We start from the raw sequence: 17,929 nt of genomic DNA on the forward strand, positions 1-17,929 counted from the left end.
ACGATTGACTTGTGTGTTTGTGTGATATTGTTTTTTTATTTAAACTTGTCTATTACTTTGCAAAAAGTGCCAAAAAAAATGTATATTAATATAATTAAGTAAATCAGACACACACACACACACACCTACTAGTTCAGTGACATCAGCAAACATGCATTATCCATGTCACAAAAATGAGGCGGTCAGGAAAGTTTTGCTAATTAAAATGCGTTACTAATTAAAGATGCAACAACAAATTACATATTTCAATAGACGGTTTCAAAATAATGATGTTGTTATATGTTTTTATTGCTAGATACAGTCATCAAGCTCAAGACCTCTGATAATAAGCAAAAATAACCATTACAATAGTGTTTTATATTTTTTTTTTATAAAGAGTGAATGCCCAAAAACATGGATGTAAAAGATTAAATACAATTCAAACTACACACTTAAACCATCTGTCTGTCTGAGTTGCTTACAGTATTATACACTCACCTCTGACTCAGATACATGCAGTTATAATTCACCTCTGCTCACTGTAGATTATTACACAAAACTCCTCTTTACTCCTGGGGTATGCTGTCACAAAAGGCCAGTGTGTGTTCATTGAATTTGACCTTTTTTCAAGTGTCTGGAAAAGAAATTGACTAGAAAATGAACCTAAATATTTACTGGAGTAAAGCAGTGACACATCAGACACAGGGGAGAGTGGGGTAAGATGAACCAGTGGATAAGGTGACCCACCCCCTGTATCTTGCCAACTGTACACATTTACTGTCATCTGACATTGTATTTTCCAACAGCCCATCACTTCTGCCAGACTATGAAAAAGAGAAACACATAGGAGGAGTGGAAGGCACCCATTTACTTTAAAAACGGTTTTGGCTTGTAAAAGTTTAGCATAACAGATTGTTGTATGACTGTATTTACACAACTATCAATACTTAGTCAGGCAAGTATACCCTTAGCCTTAATGACTGTCTGGTCTCTTGGGCATGCTGTCATCCAGCTTCATGCAAACCCAGACTAGGTCTAAATCATTTTTGGTCCCAAAATGATATGGGTTTTACTGATAGTCCACTGTTTGAAGACTTTTTGGGTATAATTTGACACAGTTTACTTTATTTTGCTACTTACATGCACTATAGTACGGTGGCCGAGACAGCTCAACACGCTGCAACTTAAGAAAACACATGCACATTGAAAAAACATCAGCAAATGAAGAAAACATCTTCATCAGTTTGACAACACAAGTGTTGCAAATCCTCACAACACATGCATTAACGAAATGCGCTCAAAATCCTCACAACACATGCAATTAACAAACGCGCTGCAAATAGCACTGACCACAATGGAAATGTTTCAAGGAGACCTCAAAAAGTGTTGGACCCGGCTTGGATTTGTTTATCGTGCAGTGGCTACTAGAACGATGAGAGTAAAAATGCTGGTCACGGTTTTTGCCAAAAAATAAAAATAAAAATTTTTTTAAAAAAAAAATGACGCAGTACAAAAGTTTTCAACAGTAAACAGAAATGCTTCTCGAGCAGCTAATCAGCATTTTCGAATGATTTCTGAGACACTAAAGACTGGAGTAATGATGCTGAAAATCAAACTTTGATCACAGCTATAAATGACATTTTTAAATCTATTTTAAAAATGCAATAATATTGCATGGTATTCCAGTTTTTTCACTGTACTTTTAATTAAATATATACAGCATCCCACAATGCAATGTTCCTAACTTTACCTTCAGTGGATATAATATCAACTGCACCATTTAACAGCTGATCAGTTAGTTGAGTTGGATAGTATTTGTTAAACCGGATGATGATGGCACTCAAAACAACTGTAAGAGGAAACCAGACTCACTAAGAAAAAGACACACCCGCTTTCGCTTGCATTTGCCCCAAATGACCTTCCCTCCTTCCTCTACTTCACTCCTGCTGCAGCCAGCAAAACAACACCACTGAAGAAATTTCTGCAAATACAACTATATTGGATAAAAAAAGAGGTACAGTAGCCTTTGGGTTTTTTTATTCTTTTTATTATTTCAGCTGAAACTTTCTGCTGTATGCTACATACTTTCATTAGTTAGCTCTCCTTTAATAAAGGTTAGAAATTTAGAACCAGGGCTAATTGTTATAAAGGGAATTAGTCTAAATATGTCTAATATTAACTAAGGTTTTGATTCTTAAGCTCTTAACCCTTTAAAGTTTACTGTATCACGTTTGATGTGGTGGCATACCCGAGTTTTAGGTGTGTACAGAGGTGGCTGTGCAGAGCTGAATTTGAGGTCAAAAAGAGTTAAAGATGAGACTATTCTAGATATCACTACTTATTTATGTTCAAAGTAGAGAAATATATATATTATGAAGATAGTAAAGCAATGTTTTAACAACACCTGTTCATTTCAAACACCTGCTTCAAAACCCAAACATTTGTAAGCAATGAATGCATTATTATTTAATAATTAACAATTGTTTATCTTTTTGTCTTTCCATCAGATGCAAAAAATCATGACAATATCCCAGCTAGAAGAGTGTGGATTCGGTCAGCCGTGGCCCAGACATGGACTCAAGCTCTTGTACTGGTTTGCTAAAGACTGTATTTGGACTAATGACGATGACATGTTTCTGGCATGTAACCCGGCAAACGGAGAGTTCGGCTTTCACCTCTTTGAGAACAGATACAGTAAATCTAAAGGGAAACTTCTTCCAGATGTGCAGTTTCCCTACTACCTGCTGGGCAATCTGAATTCACCAGGAGCTGATATGCTGCCAAACTACATCAAGGAACACAACACCGGCCAGCATGACAGCAACACAGACCGCATCATCGTCACCGCTCACGGAGAGTGGAGGTTTGGGGATATTTACGTGACCATGCACAAAGATCAGTCAAGCTTTGACCCATACGCCACATTTCATATCTCCAGGAGCCTCCTGAAGAACATCAAATCATTCCAGAATCTAGAAGACTTTCTGCAGAGCGTTGGCTATCAGAAGCAACATTTCCAGATGACTTTGTTGAGAATTAGTGATGTTCCCACATATACTGATACACCATCTCCAAAATGTGGCTGTAGCTGTACCATACTCTGAACTGAAATTATTTGGGAGGAAAAGTTGCAGGGAAGTCGATAAGACATAAGATGTCTACTCTGGGACAATCACAACATTCTGATACAGATGATGCATTTACTCCTATTGTATTATTTTACTATATTAAGTTGTTTACACAGTATGGTATTATCTTAAAAATATCATGTATGGTTGTGAAAGTGTGGGGGGGGAATTAATTTTATTGATTTTGCATGATTGTGTAATGCCTGCTTTACTTAGAACTGCTTTTGGCAACTGGGAGACCCAAAGACGCCTGTCCATGACCTAGTAGGTCGCCATGTCCCTAAATATGAGGGCCCGAGTCTTAGAAGTATGATGTAGTAGAATGTGTTTTTTACTTTCATACTATTTGTGGAAAAGCACAATTGTTAAGAGATGTAACTTTGAAGGCTATGGAAGAGATAAAAAGGGTGGAGGAAACCCTCTCTTCTTTGTCGCACTCTGCAGCAACCAGTATTTCTGTATGACTGTCTGACCATTCTTGCAAAAAATAAAACCTTTGAAAAAAGACAATTGAGCGAGTTTGTCTCTAGTGTGGTGAGTACTGGTGCTTTCTATTGGATTGTACCAGTGAATTTAAATAACCCTATGAACTCTGGGTGATTTCCAGAATATGACAGGCAGGCCTACATGTAAACAAGTTTGATGAATGTCTCATGTGACCACCGCTAACCAATAGGAGGCGGCGGAATATTTTTTATTTTTTTATTTTTTTAAATGGCTGATTTGGCCCAATTCCACCTTTAAAAATGGACCAAGTGGGCTAGTTATAAATTGTGGCAAACCAAACAGGCATAGCCAATTAAAAACCTGAATTACCAATTTTGCTACAAAAATGGATGCGCAAAGAGACAGAGACTCAGATGTAGCTGAGATCTCGGCTTTGTACAATAAAGTCTTATTTTGACATCTCTGCTTCTCGAGCTTCATTGACTACATTAAAGAAATCCATCACTTGCTCCACGACAAAACACTAAGTGCTGTTTACGGAAGTCAAAAATGTCTTAAATCATCTAAAACAATGTCTCTGGGCCAAAAGCAGCTGCATTTTAACTACAACTAACGTTGGATGAGAATAAGTTTTCTTGGGTAAGTGTTGACACCCTCACACATCATTTGTTGTATAGGACTTTAAAAAAAAAAAGATTTTCACTGAAAAAAAAATATATATATATTAAATATATATATATATATATATATATATATATATATATATATATATATATATATATTTTTTTTTTTTTTTTTTTTTTTTTAGAATGTTAATTAAGGGAACTTAGTATGTAAAATAAATCTAATCCAAAATAGTAATGAGCATTTGGGAGAAAGTTAACTTTTCATTTTAGGAAGTCCAGGGGCTCGTTCTTCGTACGTCGCTAACTCAGTTAGTTGGTTTGCCTGGTGCTTTTAGGTTTAAAAAACAGTTTTAGTTTTTTTTGGTGACATTTCCAAGCCACTTTAGACCCAAAGTTGTAAAGCAGTTTTTTAAGCAGTTTTTTATTTTTTTATTTATTAGACGACTATACTATTTATTAGACTATTTAAATATTTTTTTATGAAGATCATGCAATCATGGCCATGCTGATTACAGTATATGTCACTCAGGCTTATGCTAGACCATAGACTGCCATCAAGGCCTCAATGAAGGGGATTATGTGAACAGAAAGGGGGTTCACAATGTAAATGTGCAGCAATTAATATTCCAGATTAATAATATTATATCAAATAAAAAAAGGCAGTTGACAAATCTTCCATATCACAAATGTGAAAGCAAATGGCCAGGATCTGTGCATGACTTAAGAATTTGCAGAGATTCACATTTATGCACATTATTTGAAAAGTGGTAAGGAAAGTTCCACAATTAAATATCAAGCTATATTACACTTATGCTGATCCTAACATAACTGCATTATTTCATAGGTGATTATGACATGTTCCTGCCTGCAGACAGGTGTTTTATGACCCCATTCCCTGACCCAAACCAGTTGCAGCTCCAGGACAAGGGCACACAATGAGATTAACTTTGGCTATCTAAAGGGAAGATTTCAGTGTCTGAAAAGTCTGAGGGTTGCACACCTGACAGGGCCTGTGACATTGTTGCATGTGCCATATTACACAACATTGCCAAAAAAACACTTTTCATTAAATGTTTAATAAAAGACAAATATGCTTAGTTCCTTGAGTTTTATTTCAATTGTTCTTTGTAAAGAAAAGCCAGTGGTCAAGTGCCTGCAACAAGAGATATTAGACACATGCCTCATGCCTTCAATACCACGACTTAGGTGCCCTTGAGCAAGGCACCGAACCCCCAACTGCTCCCCGGGCGCCGCACCATAAATGGCTGCCCACTGTTCCGGGTGTGTGCTCACAGTGTGTGTGTGTGTGTGTGTGTGCACTTCGGATGGGTTAAATGCAGAGCGCAAATTCTGAGTATGGGTCACCATACTTGGCTGAATGTCACTTCACTCACTCACTTCAACAAATAAAAAGGAAAAGTTGGCTATACACTGCCCACCTGTAGGCCTATGTCTCCTCTGTCTGTGCAGACTATTCTGTAGGCCTTTCTGTAGATGTGGAATCCTGCAACTTATACTGCAGCCATAAAGCATACAAGTATAAATTAAGTAAAGTTATTATGCACTTGCAGGTAGGCTAGTTCCTCCATATGACAGTTATCTGAGAGGGTTTATTCACTGTCCAGTGCAATGGAAACAAATAGACATTACAAAGTCTTATACTTTCTTTCCTTTGGAAAGTTAGAAAATGTCCACTTAAGTTAACAAGTGTTGGTGTATTATGTAAAAGTGCACAAAAGAGGAAAACACAATGTCATTACAATGAACTACACTTGGGAAAAATGTGATCAATAACTCTTTTTGAACTCTTCTTCAATAAATAGTTTTACATTAACATAAGTTTATCAGTTTTCACTTTCACAAGTCAAAGCAATTCATCATCACTCAAGATTTAACAGTTGAAATGACTATACAGCCTTAATTTAATGCAGCAAAATATTTTACAGTGTAGGCTACTAAGATCTTTTCTATTTTTTCAGCCTTTTTCTTGGTTGCTATTATAAACAGACAACCATTCATTTAACAGTGCCTTTTATAGAAGAGAAGAGACTATAATATAACAAAAAAATACCATGTAGAATATTTTGTACTTCACTTTTATTTTTTCCCATGTTCTAGTGTGGTGACTCTGACATTACAATGAACAAAATAATTATGCAATTATTAAAATACAAAAATATAGGCTAATAAGTGATAAAAAACATATAACATGGCCACTTCTAACGGATTTAAATTGTCTGCTACTTTTTGCCAGCCCTCTCTCCTGGCTTTTGCAGACTTTGAGGTGTTCCCTGGCGTTTTGATTAAACATTAAAATTCCGAATAAACTTCGACTATCTTGCTCTGCTGAGGAGAAAAACTGTGCGCGCTCTTTGGCCACGCTGAGCAGCCAATAGCAGCGTTGCTGATCAATGTTTCTACTATCGATACATATCCCCTTTTAAGCCAGCGCGTGAACGCGCAGTTATCTCAGATAACTCAATCCAGCGATACTAATCATAAACAACAGGTGTGTTCGAAGAACTCAATTAGCCGGATTATGATTAGCACGATGAAATCATCTTGGATGTGTCATTTGATCTCGGATGTAATAAGCAACGTACGAAGAACGAGCCCCAGGTGTGTGAGAAACCCTGCTAAGATCAAAACACTAACACACCGATCTTTGTATAATAGAAAGTTTTAATTTCATGTGTATCACAGGCATCATGTCAAGATCTTTAAAAATGAAGAATACCTTTGTTTTAACCTTCATTTAAACTCACAGACACACTTGCACAGTCACTCTTTTGCAAACATACAACAAGCTGCAGTGTATAAGAAAGTTAAGATATTAATGAACGGCAAAGTTCTCCTCAAATCTATGTGTCTATAAATAAGTTTGGATGTTGTCATGATCGAGCCATTTTAAAGGGAAACCTCCCTTTCCTGGCTCTGCTGTTCAGAGCTGACCCTAATGGAAGCTAAAATACATTAACCTGATCGCCTTTATTGACAAACCTATGGACAACAGTTTATAACCATTTAAACATTATTCCTATCTATTGTGACTCTTATAACGTGAAAGGAAAAGTGACCTGACCTCACCCTCCAAAACATATCACACATAAAACTGCTCATTCACAAATACATTAACAGCCAGTCTCTCAACAACTGCCACATTTGAAGTCACTTCTACCTGGACAGGGCTGTGATCCTGAAAAGAAAATGAAGACAAGTCAGTCTCAATAAAAGGCTAAAATAACCTGATATCTTTCTTTCTTTCCTTTATTTGATCACATCTACTTTACATGAAACATTATGTGCAAACATTCCAGGACTTGTCTATATTAAATACTCATGATATATTTGTGATTACATAGTTGCAAAAATGCTTGCTTTGATAAAGCATGCATGCATATATTAAATATACGAATGAATAACTACCATTTGATATGCACATAAATGTTACTTGCTCTAAAAGAGAATAGCAATTTTTGCATATGTATAAATGATGTTATGACATTTTGTGTGTATAGGTACAATTTTATATATATTTTGTGCATTTTTAAAATGCCAAGTAAACATTTTTATAAATAAGTTCAAATTATATCATATACATAAAAAAGATTTTATTTATATAGATTTTTTTTTGTGATTTCCATTTATCTCAGTATATTATAAACTACAATAACAGGAATCACAAATATACACAGTTAATATAGTAGTCAACATCTGAAGTGGATCCAAAAAAGTTTATCAAATTTGTCCTAAGACAAGAAAGCACTGTGGTTTTAGGACAACTTTGATGAAAGGTTTGATCCACTTCAAATGATGACTACTGTATATCTTAAATGTTGAAAAGTTTATAAATATGGATCAGTTGTATTGTCTTGTATCCATTTTGAAACTTGAGTTTTAGAGGACAAACTCACTGTAGCTTCTCCTGCAAGAGCTCGAGTCTCTGCCGGTCCACATATCGAGAGAACAGTGACACTAGGTTTGGAGGAGTAAACAGCGGTGATGAAAGCGCAGAGGACGGGACCTTCAAAAGCTCCCGCGTCACAGAGAACACCAACTCAGTCCTGCAAACAGAATGAAAAATTTGTTTGAAGAATCTGACAAATCAAATCATTATGGCTAGAAATAAAAAAGATATCTTGATTGTAATCGAGTCTTATTTTCAAGGAAAGATATTGATTCTTAAATCCCAAGAATCGATAAGGCTAGCCTGTTTTCAGTTAATGGACAGAACATTGAAGGGCACTTCCCATTAGTGGCTGCACAATTAATCAAATTTATAATCACAATTACAATTGGGGATGCCACAATTACATAATCGTTCGTGGCAATTAATCATTCAAAGTCCACTTACCGGTATGTTATTCTGTTTTTTTCCTTTCTACATGTCATCTTAAGGGTTGTTTTACATTTTGTTTAACATTATAATACCATTCATATTTGTACCTTTTTTTATAATTTAAAGAAGAAACCAATCCGATGTATAGTTGACATTTGAGGCTTAATATTATGGAAAAGCACTAAAGGTTTTTAGTTAGAGTTTTTTCAGATTGATTATTTTCATATAAAAATACGGCATGCAGTTGCATCAAACAATAGTATAAACACCATTCAATTGTGATAATCGTAATTAACAATTGCAATTAAAATTTCAAGGGAATAAATCAACAATTATGATTTTTGTCATTATCATGCAGTTCTTCCTCCCATCAAAAAAATAAAATAAAATAAAAAAAGTTCAAAGAAAGAGTACAACTTTACAACTCACATCCTGTCTCATGTCATCGCTCAATCAGTGTTTCAGCCGCACAAAGACGTCAATAAGGCTTGTAAACAATGTCACTTAACGTCGCATTTACCTCAGAAAAACCATATTCGGTGACCATAAACTCATTACTCATACTTATGATGATTATGCTAATACTTATCAGTTGAAACCTGAAGAACATGCAGACTCAGAAAGAGAAATGTTAATGTCTAACAAGAGAGTTCCTATTAGCTTGCCATACAATAAAAATATTTAAAAAGGCAATATTAAGTAGCTTCTTAAACTTTATGTATAAAGACACAGTGATGTTTCGATAGAAAACGTCCTGTCTTAAAGTGGCCATTGTAAAATTCTAGAACACCCTGTGCTCTTCTGTACCTCCTAAGGATGTATCATTACATCATGGTCATGTTGTTTTCCTTAACTGGCTATAAGAAGTCTTTTCCTTTATTAGTTATAATTCTCTATTGTAACTTTTTAATAAAAACAAAACAAACAAAAAAAATCGATCTGTTTTAACCTTCAATATTATAGTAATGTATGTCATACCAACTGACTCATGTATATTTTACAGGATTAGTTCAGATATTTTTTTTCCTTAAAATATGGCATGTGTACCTGATATAGATCCAAAATAATCTATATTCAATTGATTAAAATTAGTTTCAAAACCCAGCCCTATGAATCATGATGGAATACTCCAACACTAGCCACGTTCACACATGAATAACTGTGGAATACCATGCATGCCTGTAGGGAAAAGAGATAATAATACACAGACAGATGCTCACCAGCGGTTATCGTCCATGAGCTGACAGTTGGGATCGGAGCTCTGCATCCTCTCTCCTTCACTTAGAATCAGATAGAGCAACGTCACGCCAAACTGACAAACACAACACAGACATTACTGAAACATCATTGGTTTAGTCTGAAAAAAACGCCAGAGGAGACTGTGCATGTTTGCCATTTAAAAAAAATAAATAAATCCAATTTGACAGTGATACCTTATTTTGCAGCACAAGGGGAAGCTGTCCTTCACTGCCTTGCAGCTCCTGAAGGAGATCAGTGAGGGAGGTACTCGACATGGACTGGATTACTGTCGTCACTGGCTTTACCAACCAACACAGTACCTATCAGAGAGACCATGCAAATGAGAAAACCTTTCCTAGTGCTAGTCACAACCTATAGAACTTGCCACATCTCATTCTCTTCGTACAAAGACCCACTCATCTGTGACTGTACCTGGTCTTGTTTGTCTTTCTTGGCCAGAGCTGGAAGGTTCCTGGCTATTCCCATGACAATAGCAGCAGCCTGGGGCTGTGGCAGGAAGGGGAGGAGTCTGGAGATGAGGCGTTTCCCCTTACGCACAGACATGATCATCAAGCACTGCTCATCGCTCACTCTGCAGAAGGGTGGGAAGTAGGTCTGTTACGCTCACAAACCTTCTAGTATTTGATACAAATATTAGTGATTTCGCACAGTTCTTTACTACAGCACAAAACTATGCTGTTTTAACATGCTTGTTTATAAAAAAATTAGAAAATTTAAAAAAAAAAATCTGATGGGTCCTTCAAGGTATCTTGGATGGGTGAGATGTCCAAGATGCAACATCTAGCTAAAGGGGTGCCTCAGGGCTCAGTTCTTGGACTACTTCTCTACAGGGCAGCAACAATTAATCGATAAACCAGATTATTATTGATAATGAAAATAATCAATCAGATTCTCATTACCTAGTCTTCCCATAGTGAACGTCCAACTTAAGCCGGTCACATCAAATACAGCACTTTATATGCCCAAGGGTTCAAATCCACTGTGAGACACCAATGTGTCCCTGAGCAAGACACTTAACCCCTAGTTGCTCCAGAGGCGTGCGACCTCTGACACATATAGCAATTGTAAGTCACTTTGGATAAAAGCGTCAGCTTTTAAAGTGCAGCTACTAAACTGCACTTATACAACATCAATTTCAACATTTAGGCTATAGCCTTTATTGTTGAAATCAAAATTTTACAGTATTTGTTAACAGTTAATGCACTGTGAAGTAACATTACCATGAACAATGAACAGCTGTGTTTTTATAAACTAAGATAAACAAAGATTAATAAATATAGTAGCAAAAGTATTGCTCGTGGTAAGTTCATGTTAGTTAACAATTCAAACCATATCCTAAAGTTACAAACAAATAATTTACTCTAATTAAATAATACTCTGATGTTTAAATCATTTAAAATGAGAATGTAAGTGTGCTCACCCCATTTTTGTTTGTAAGAAAAATTAGATTAGATTTCATATCGCAATATATAATCGCAGAAAAATAAAATATCGCAATGTCATTTTTTCCCAATATCGTGCAGCCCTAATCTCTACAAATAATACAGAATTTAAGATACATTTTGCACGAACAGAAAAAAAAAAAACGCACATCACACCTCTGTTCATGAATTTGCACTGGCTACCAAAAAGGCACAAAATCACTTTAACAGACTTTTTCATTAACTTTTACCTCCTGGTGGAATGACCTCCCCAACTCAATCCAAGCATTTTCAAGAATCGCTTAAAAACACAACTCTTCCATCTTCATTTGACCCTCTAACACTTGCACTCTCTATTTCATTTCTATTTTAACGGCTTATTTACTTTTTACTATATTAAATAAACCTTGCGTACTGCATTAGTCCATCGGAAACTTGTCAAAGCACTTACATTATTATTGTTGATTGCATCTATTGTCCTCATTTTTAAGTCACTTTAAATAAAAGCGTTTGTTAAATAACTTAATCTAAATGTAAAAACATGATCATAAAATGATTTCTCAACTAGGCTAATTCATGTGCCTGTACTCATGTGGCTCTTCCTGTGGCACTCACCGGTCGTCCCACTCTTTTTCTCGGAGAGAGTTGTAGAGCTGCAGCGTGTTTGTTTTATGCTGTTCTAGCAGGGCATCTCTTTGGTGCTCAGGGGTCTGCAAGAACTTCTTCTCAAAGTCTTGCACTTCTAATAGTAGACTGTACATCTGCATAACAAAATATACAGGTTATTACTCAGTTATATATTATACTTGTTAGTACATTTAATGGAATACTGGTTTAATTACAGGGCTCAAAAATAACTTTCTAAACAACAATAACTATTTGTTTATTTAGTTGTGGCCAGAAAAAAAAATTGGCATGGAAAATAAAAATCTACACTGGCTGAGCTAATAGGAAAAAACACTTAGTTTTTAGGATTATATACATATATATTTTTAATTAATTACCTGAGCCATAATATAAATACTTCACTTTACTCTATTCTTACCTTCTCCACAGTGTAAAGGATTTGCCGTCTTTTGTTCCACACTTGCTTTTCTCTTTTTTCCTGCAAAATGACAAAATAAAGTACACTGGTACAAAGAAACAGTACCATGAAAACATGGATCTTTTTAATAAACTTTATTTATGAAGGAAAACGCATTACTAGGACTAGAAAGAATCTGTCGAGTTCATTTTTTTGCATGGGTCCACTCATAAGCAACCAAAAACAGCCTCATAAGTGGTTTTATAAAAATAGTCTATGTAAAAGGATGAGGGAATAGTGTGTTGACCTCATCATCACTGCGAGAGGTCACCACGGCATCAATCATTTTCCTTGGATTGTTCACACTGGAGACAGTCAGTTTTCCTAACGAGCCAGCAAACTGCACTGTGAAACAAACACAATCACAAACAATTCAGACCATTTGAACAGAGGGAAATAATTGACCCGACAGAAATGCACAATTAAATCAATAACAACAAAATATACATTTTTGGTTTGCCTGCAGTTATAAGAATGCTAAGACAGGCATTTTTTTAATGCAATTTTGCCCAAGTGTTGTTTTTTACCTGGCCGATAGGTGTGCTCCAGTTTAGCCACCTGAGGAGTGATGAGTTTGGTGGTGTGCTCCTTCCTGGTGTCTCGGTCCCGCTCCTGACGCTTCTCCATCTTCTCATAATAATTCTGCAAATTAAGAATTGATATCCACTATAAACCAGCAATATCTACACAACATTTCACAATGACGTTTCTCAAATTAAACATATTATAAATCCAAGCTTCAGCAGTATTAAAAAATAAGCGGATGGTAGACAAACTCTGGTGTCTTAAAGCCTTGTCTAAAAGTCTAAAATAGTTAAACTTTCAAAAATAAGGTTTTCATTTGAAATGTGTCAGTCTTGGGGTAAGAATGGGTAAAAGAGTGATTACTTGGTAATAGTAGTCATCCAGATACGGATCGGTGCTTTGAAGTTGCATCATTTGTATTCTCGCTACCCATTCCTTCTCTCTTTGTGTCATCAGATTGCTGTAAGGATCTCTGTTTCTCCTGTCTCCAACACCTCTGCCTCCGACGTGATCACTGAGCATATGAGAGACACAGAAACATTTACATGAGGCATTTCAAAGTGAGGCGCCATTCAGAGAGAGGACAGATGGTACCCACCCCAAGCCTCTGTTCTGCATCCTCTGGTTGAGCATCCTGCGGTGCTGCGGGTGGAGGTGGGTGGTGTTGTGTCGGATGGGTGCGTGGCCAAGAGGTGGCCCATGGGGACCCATTCTAGGACCAGATGGCCCAAAGAATGGCCTGAAACCTCCGACACCTGAAACCACAGGACCACGTGGGAACTGACCAATCTGAAGAGCATAGCACAAGATTAGGACACGATGGAAGCTCTAGATCCACTCTTATTAAAAGGTGTATACCAACACTAATATATCATTAACTCACCTGAGAGTTGAGCAGTTGGGCTCTCTGTATCTGAGACAGAACAGGACCAACACCAGCAGGGAACGGAGGATGGGACAACGGGGAGTTCTGAGAGAGCAAAAAAAGGGTTTATCATAGCTTGTCATTTCAATACTGTTAAAAGCTTTCAAAATAGATATGATACCAGATTGTTTTCCTCCCAAAAGCCATTTAGACATTAGATGTCCCCTAAAGAGAGTCTCCTCGAGCATGAGCAAACAGGCACCGAAGCGTGGAAAATAGTTTTGTCTTTTTTCACTGTATTATAGCACCACTGTCAGGCGGTTGGAGTTGACTGATTCTGAACTGATCTGGGACTCACAGCGATGCTGAGGAGGTTGTTGGGGGACAGACGCTCAGGAAAGGGAGGAGGGTAGCGCAGTGGCACAGAAGCTCTAACATGAATGGCTGAAGGGTGATTATTCTGAAGAAAAAAGAAACATACAGTCAATGAACTACTTTAGTTCAATGTAAACCATTGCATCACCCAGAAATATTAAATGCAAACTCAAGAATCCTTGAGTTAATTTAGAAAAAAATACCATGTTTTTATAACACTTTTAGCTCATGCATTGAATAAATGGTTGACTAACGGAGACTTGTCATAGCACTTTAATATTACTGCTCTTTTGTTGGTTTCGATTGCTTCTGTTCTGCCTCATTTGTAAGTCGCTTTGGATAAAAGCATCTACTAAATGACTAAATGTAAATATTCTAAAGCATAAAAGAATGACATCTTACCTGGTGATTGTGGATGTGACTCATGGGCTGTTTAGGAGGTGTTCCAATAGGTACAGCCCTTACAGGTGGACTTCCAATCACAGGTGAGCTGGAGCGAGGAGGCGGAACCCTTTCGGACAAATCTCGCCCTTCTTCTCTGAGTGCAGGAGGCCGATTAGGAAGTCCTACTTCTTTGATAATTGACATAAGCGTTTTGTCCTGAGCAGTTAATCAAGAAGTTTAGGAGAACAACACAGAAAGACAATCAAGCAAGATTGAGAAAGTTTTTATATATATATATACACAAACATACAGACACACACATACAATGTTTTTACCTCTTTTTGAGTGACGAGTCCAGAACTAACAGGACTGAAGCCCATACTGTTTTCCCAAATACTGTGAGAGTTTATCTATCGGGGGGAAAGAAAAAGGGAAATATTGGTCATTTATTCTGAATATTTAGAGCAGTAAGGTAAGAAAAATCCACATTGTTTTTTGTTAATGTATCATAAAATAAAGCCAAGCATGCTACTAAATTTACCTGAAGGGTCCTACATATGTTTAAACACTATTTTATCAACTTTAGTGCACACTAGATGCTTTAATATGGGGTAGACTAAACATAAAACAAGGTAAAAAAAAAAGCAATTCAAACAAGCAAATCCCAAATTCTAATTGCCCTTTATTATAAAAAGGGTCAAATTTAAGAGGGTAGATTCCTTAAATAAGACATTCCTTTTATTTTTATTCAAAATAATTGTGAGTTTTTCCAGATAAAAATTGTCATTAAAACTTACAAATAAAATTATTATGACTAAATAAAAATATTACAACAAGAAATATTACAACTGTCATTTTAATGTAAAAAAACATCAAGAAAACTATTTAGAAATTGTATTACTTCATAACAGAACCGTACACACATACTTCACTTTGAAATATTTAGCAAATATATTTAATTAAATCAAAGTCTTTGCAATTCAATAATTAGACTATTTTTGCTTTATTTTAATGAATTGTGCAGCCCTATTTTACATGGGGCAAACATGTATCATATTGCCACACCCTTAAAATACCTGTTTGTTAAAGTTACCTGCTGCAGTCCACACCCTGATGATGGCATTTTCATGTTAACAATCAGACTTGCAATCTAATCATATCAAAAATGGCTTCAAATGATGGATCACACAAACACAAACCTGTGGAAGAGGAGCTGAGCCTCTGCGCATGAGCTGCTGCTGTTGTTGGTAGCTCAGCAGCAGAGAAGACTGTCCAGCTAATGCCGAGGGCAGAGGAGCCTGACCGGACAGCATCGGAGGAAGGTGAGGTCTGTCTGACCTGGCGGTGCCCACTCCAGCGATAGCAGGATCCGAGCCCAAGATGAGCCGAGTCAGCGACTCCGCCAGGTCATCGCCACCCCGTTCATCTATGTCAGGGTAAAGCCGGGAGGAAGAAGACGGTTGAGGGAGGGCCGAAGAGTGGGCACTGCCGCCTGCGAGAGGGAGGTCAACAGAGGAGGTGTCGCCCGCTCCATGCGCTCCGTCTCGTACCTGCTCATCAAGCTCTGCGAGCCGGGCGTGCTCCTCCTGCCAATCATCATCTACAGAGGAAAACATGTGAGCTGATGTTACAATCTGATATGCCAGAGTAACTTAGATGTACTACCATGTCCGAGACATTATACATACAACACACAGAACTAACAAATATTGCTACAAGTGTGATTGCATCATATTATAATTGCTCTTAATAGTGTTCATCGTGTGGTTGACTACGTCTTGTATGGATTTTTCTGAAAATATGCACATAAACTGACCACTGATAAGCTACTACTAAATATTGTAGAAACTTAATTTTCTAAGCATTTTTTCAATGTAACATTACCCTGAGACAAAATATATGCACCTTTTATGGCTCATTTACTATGACTAGGGATGCATGTACCAATTACCGATATTTATTTGACAATTTTTTATTATTTTAAAGCCATCTGCATATCAGAAATAGCATTAAAATGGTAGATACCTTTGGTTTATTGATTAACTGCACAGACACAATGAGTTGCATGATCCAACATTTGTCTCTGGGCAAAATAAATTATTTCTGAATGTAATAATAAACTGCAACATACAGCCTACTAATTTAGGGTGGGTTTTTTCCCCTCTCAAAACGCTTAAAGGAGTAGTGTTTTTTTAATGCATGCTGAAAACATTTTTAAATATCTTGAAAAATGACTTTAATGTCTTTAAAGCATTGACAGGTTTTTATTTTGTTTAATACATTTGGTCAACATCTAGAAAGGATGATGCTGTATTGGCTATGACTAAGTGCAAGATGGGCTACCTGATCAAGATACTAGTTTTTTTCTTTCTTTTTGATTAAAGAAAAAGCTTTACTTTATTATCATGATTGGCAAAGTTATTAACCAGTATTTTTGTCTACGCAAACCGGTTTCAGAACGGTAATAGCCTAATACAGATGAGCGCATGAACATAAACGTACAAAAACCTATTTTGAAAATGTTTTAAGCGTTAGAAGTCCAAAAACCTTACCGATTGCCCCTGCACCAAAAGTGTCATCATTGAACTGGTCAATTTCATCTTCTTCCTCTACCAACCCTTCCTCCTCCAGGGTGCAGTCATCCTCAAAAGACTGCAAAATAACACAGATATATATACATTTTCAGCATGTCATAAATTAGGGGGATCTAACTTAAGGAGGAGGAAAACAGGGGTCTTAAGGAAAGATGATGCTGTAGCCACATGCAGAGGTCAAATATTGTCCTTGTGCACACCAAAAACTAACATGATCAGTGGTAAAGGACATCTTAATCTTGATTATTTTAGATCTTTTAACAACTAAAAAGATGCATCACTCCTAGAAGCAGTTTATACATGTTCCCAATACGGGGTATGCAAACTGCTAAGTGCAGAATCAATGTTACAAAAAACCGCAAAACAACAAAATCTTACAGAAACCCTTTCGCCCCGAAAACATCTTTCTTAGAGTGACGAAATACATAAAATGCTTTGTAAATTAAAGTGATCCCAGTGCGTTTAGTTGACGTGCTAGCACGGCCTCGCTAACATGCTAACAAGGCCAAAGGTTTAATAACACACATCTGGGCCACACTCAAGTCAAAACAGTAGGTATTCGCTAAGGACATTCGGCTGTAATAGATTTCATGAAACTTTTACATCTTGTTCGATATCAGCACCAGAGGAAACTGATGGCTAGGCCTCACAAACACATTTAGCTCGCTAACTGTAGTGTCGATAAACAAAGCCGCAATTTGCAATCAAAATTGTAATATTCCAAACAGCTCTTGCCAGATTAAATCTCTTTGAAAAGAGCCGTTTCGACGTGCACCTGTTAAAGAAAGACAACATTTACCTGAAAATGGAACATGTGTCTGTGTTCAAATGATCTGGTTTGATTCTGCTGCGCGAGACGCCGCGCGCGAGTGATGCTGTAAACACACTACAGGAGTCTATAC

The 17,929-nt window shown here is 36.8% G+C and overlaps 1 protein-coding gene across 1 annotated transcript; it reads right to left on the minus strand.

The window, feature by feature from the left end:
• Positions 1-6,844: 6,844 nt before the first annotated feature.
• LOC132144019 (protein PAT1 homolog 1) lies at positions 6,845-17,929 on the minus strand. Its single transcript, XM_059554721.1, has 18 exons — positions 17,827-17,929; positions 16,986-17,085; positions 15,633-16,033; positions 14,769-14,843; positions 14,452-14,649; positions 14,033-14,134; positions 13,693-13,779; positions 13,408-13,598; positions 13,173-13,323; positions 12,812-12,926; positions 12,532-12,629; positions 12,246-12,305; positions 11,816-11,961; positions 10,191-10,350; positions 9,953-10,078; positions 9,740-9,831; positions 8,095-8,244; positions 6,845-7,376 (listed from the first exon to the last, which is right to left on the minus strand). The coding sequence occupies exons 1-18, from the start codon at positions 17,839-17,841 to the stop codon at positions 7,355-7,357; spliced, it is 2,289 nt and encodes a 762-aa protein (XP_059410704.1). The 5' UTR covers positions 17,842-17,929; the 3' UTR covers positions 6,845-7,354.

This window comes from Carassius carassius, chromosome 7, assembly GCF_963082965.1.
Source record: "Carassius carassius chromosome 7, fCarCar2.1, whole genome shotgun sequence".
Lineage (NCBI taxonomy): Eukaryota > Metazoa > Chordata > Actinopteri > Cypriniformes > Cyprinidae > Carassius > Carassius carassius.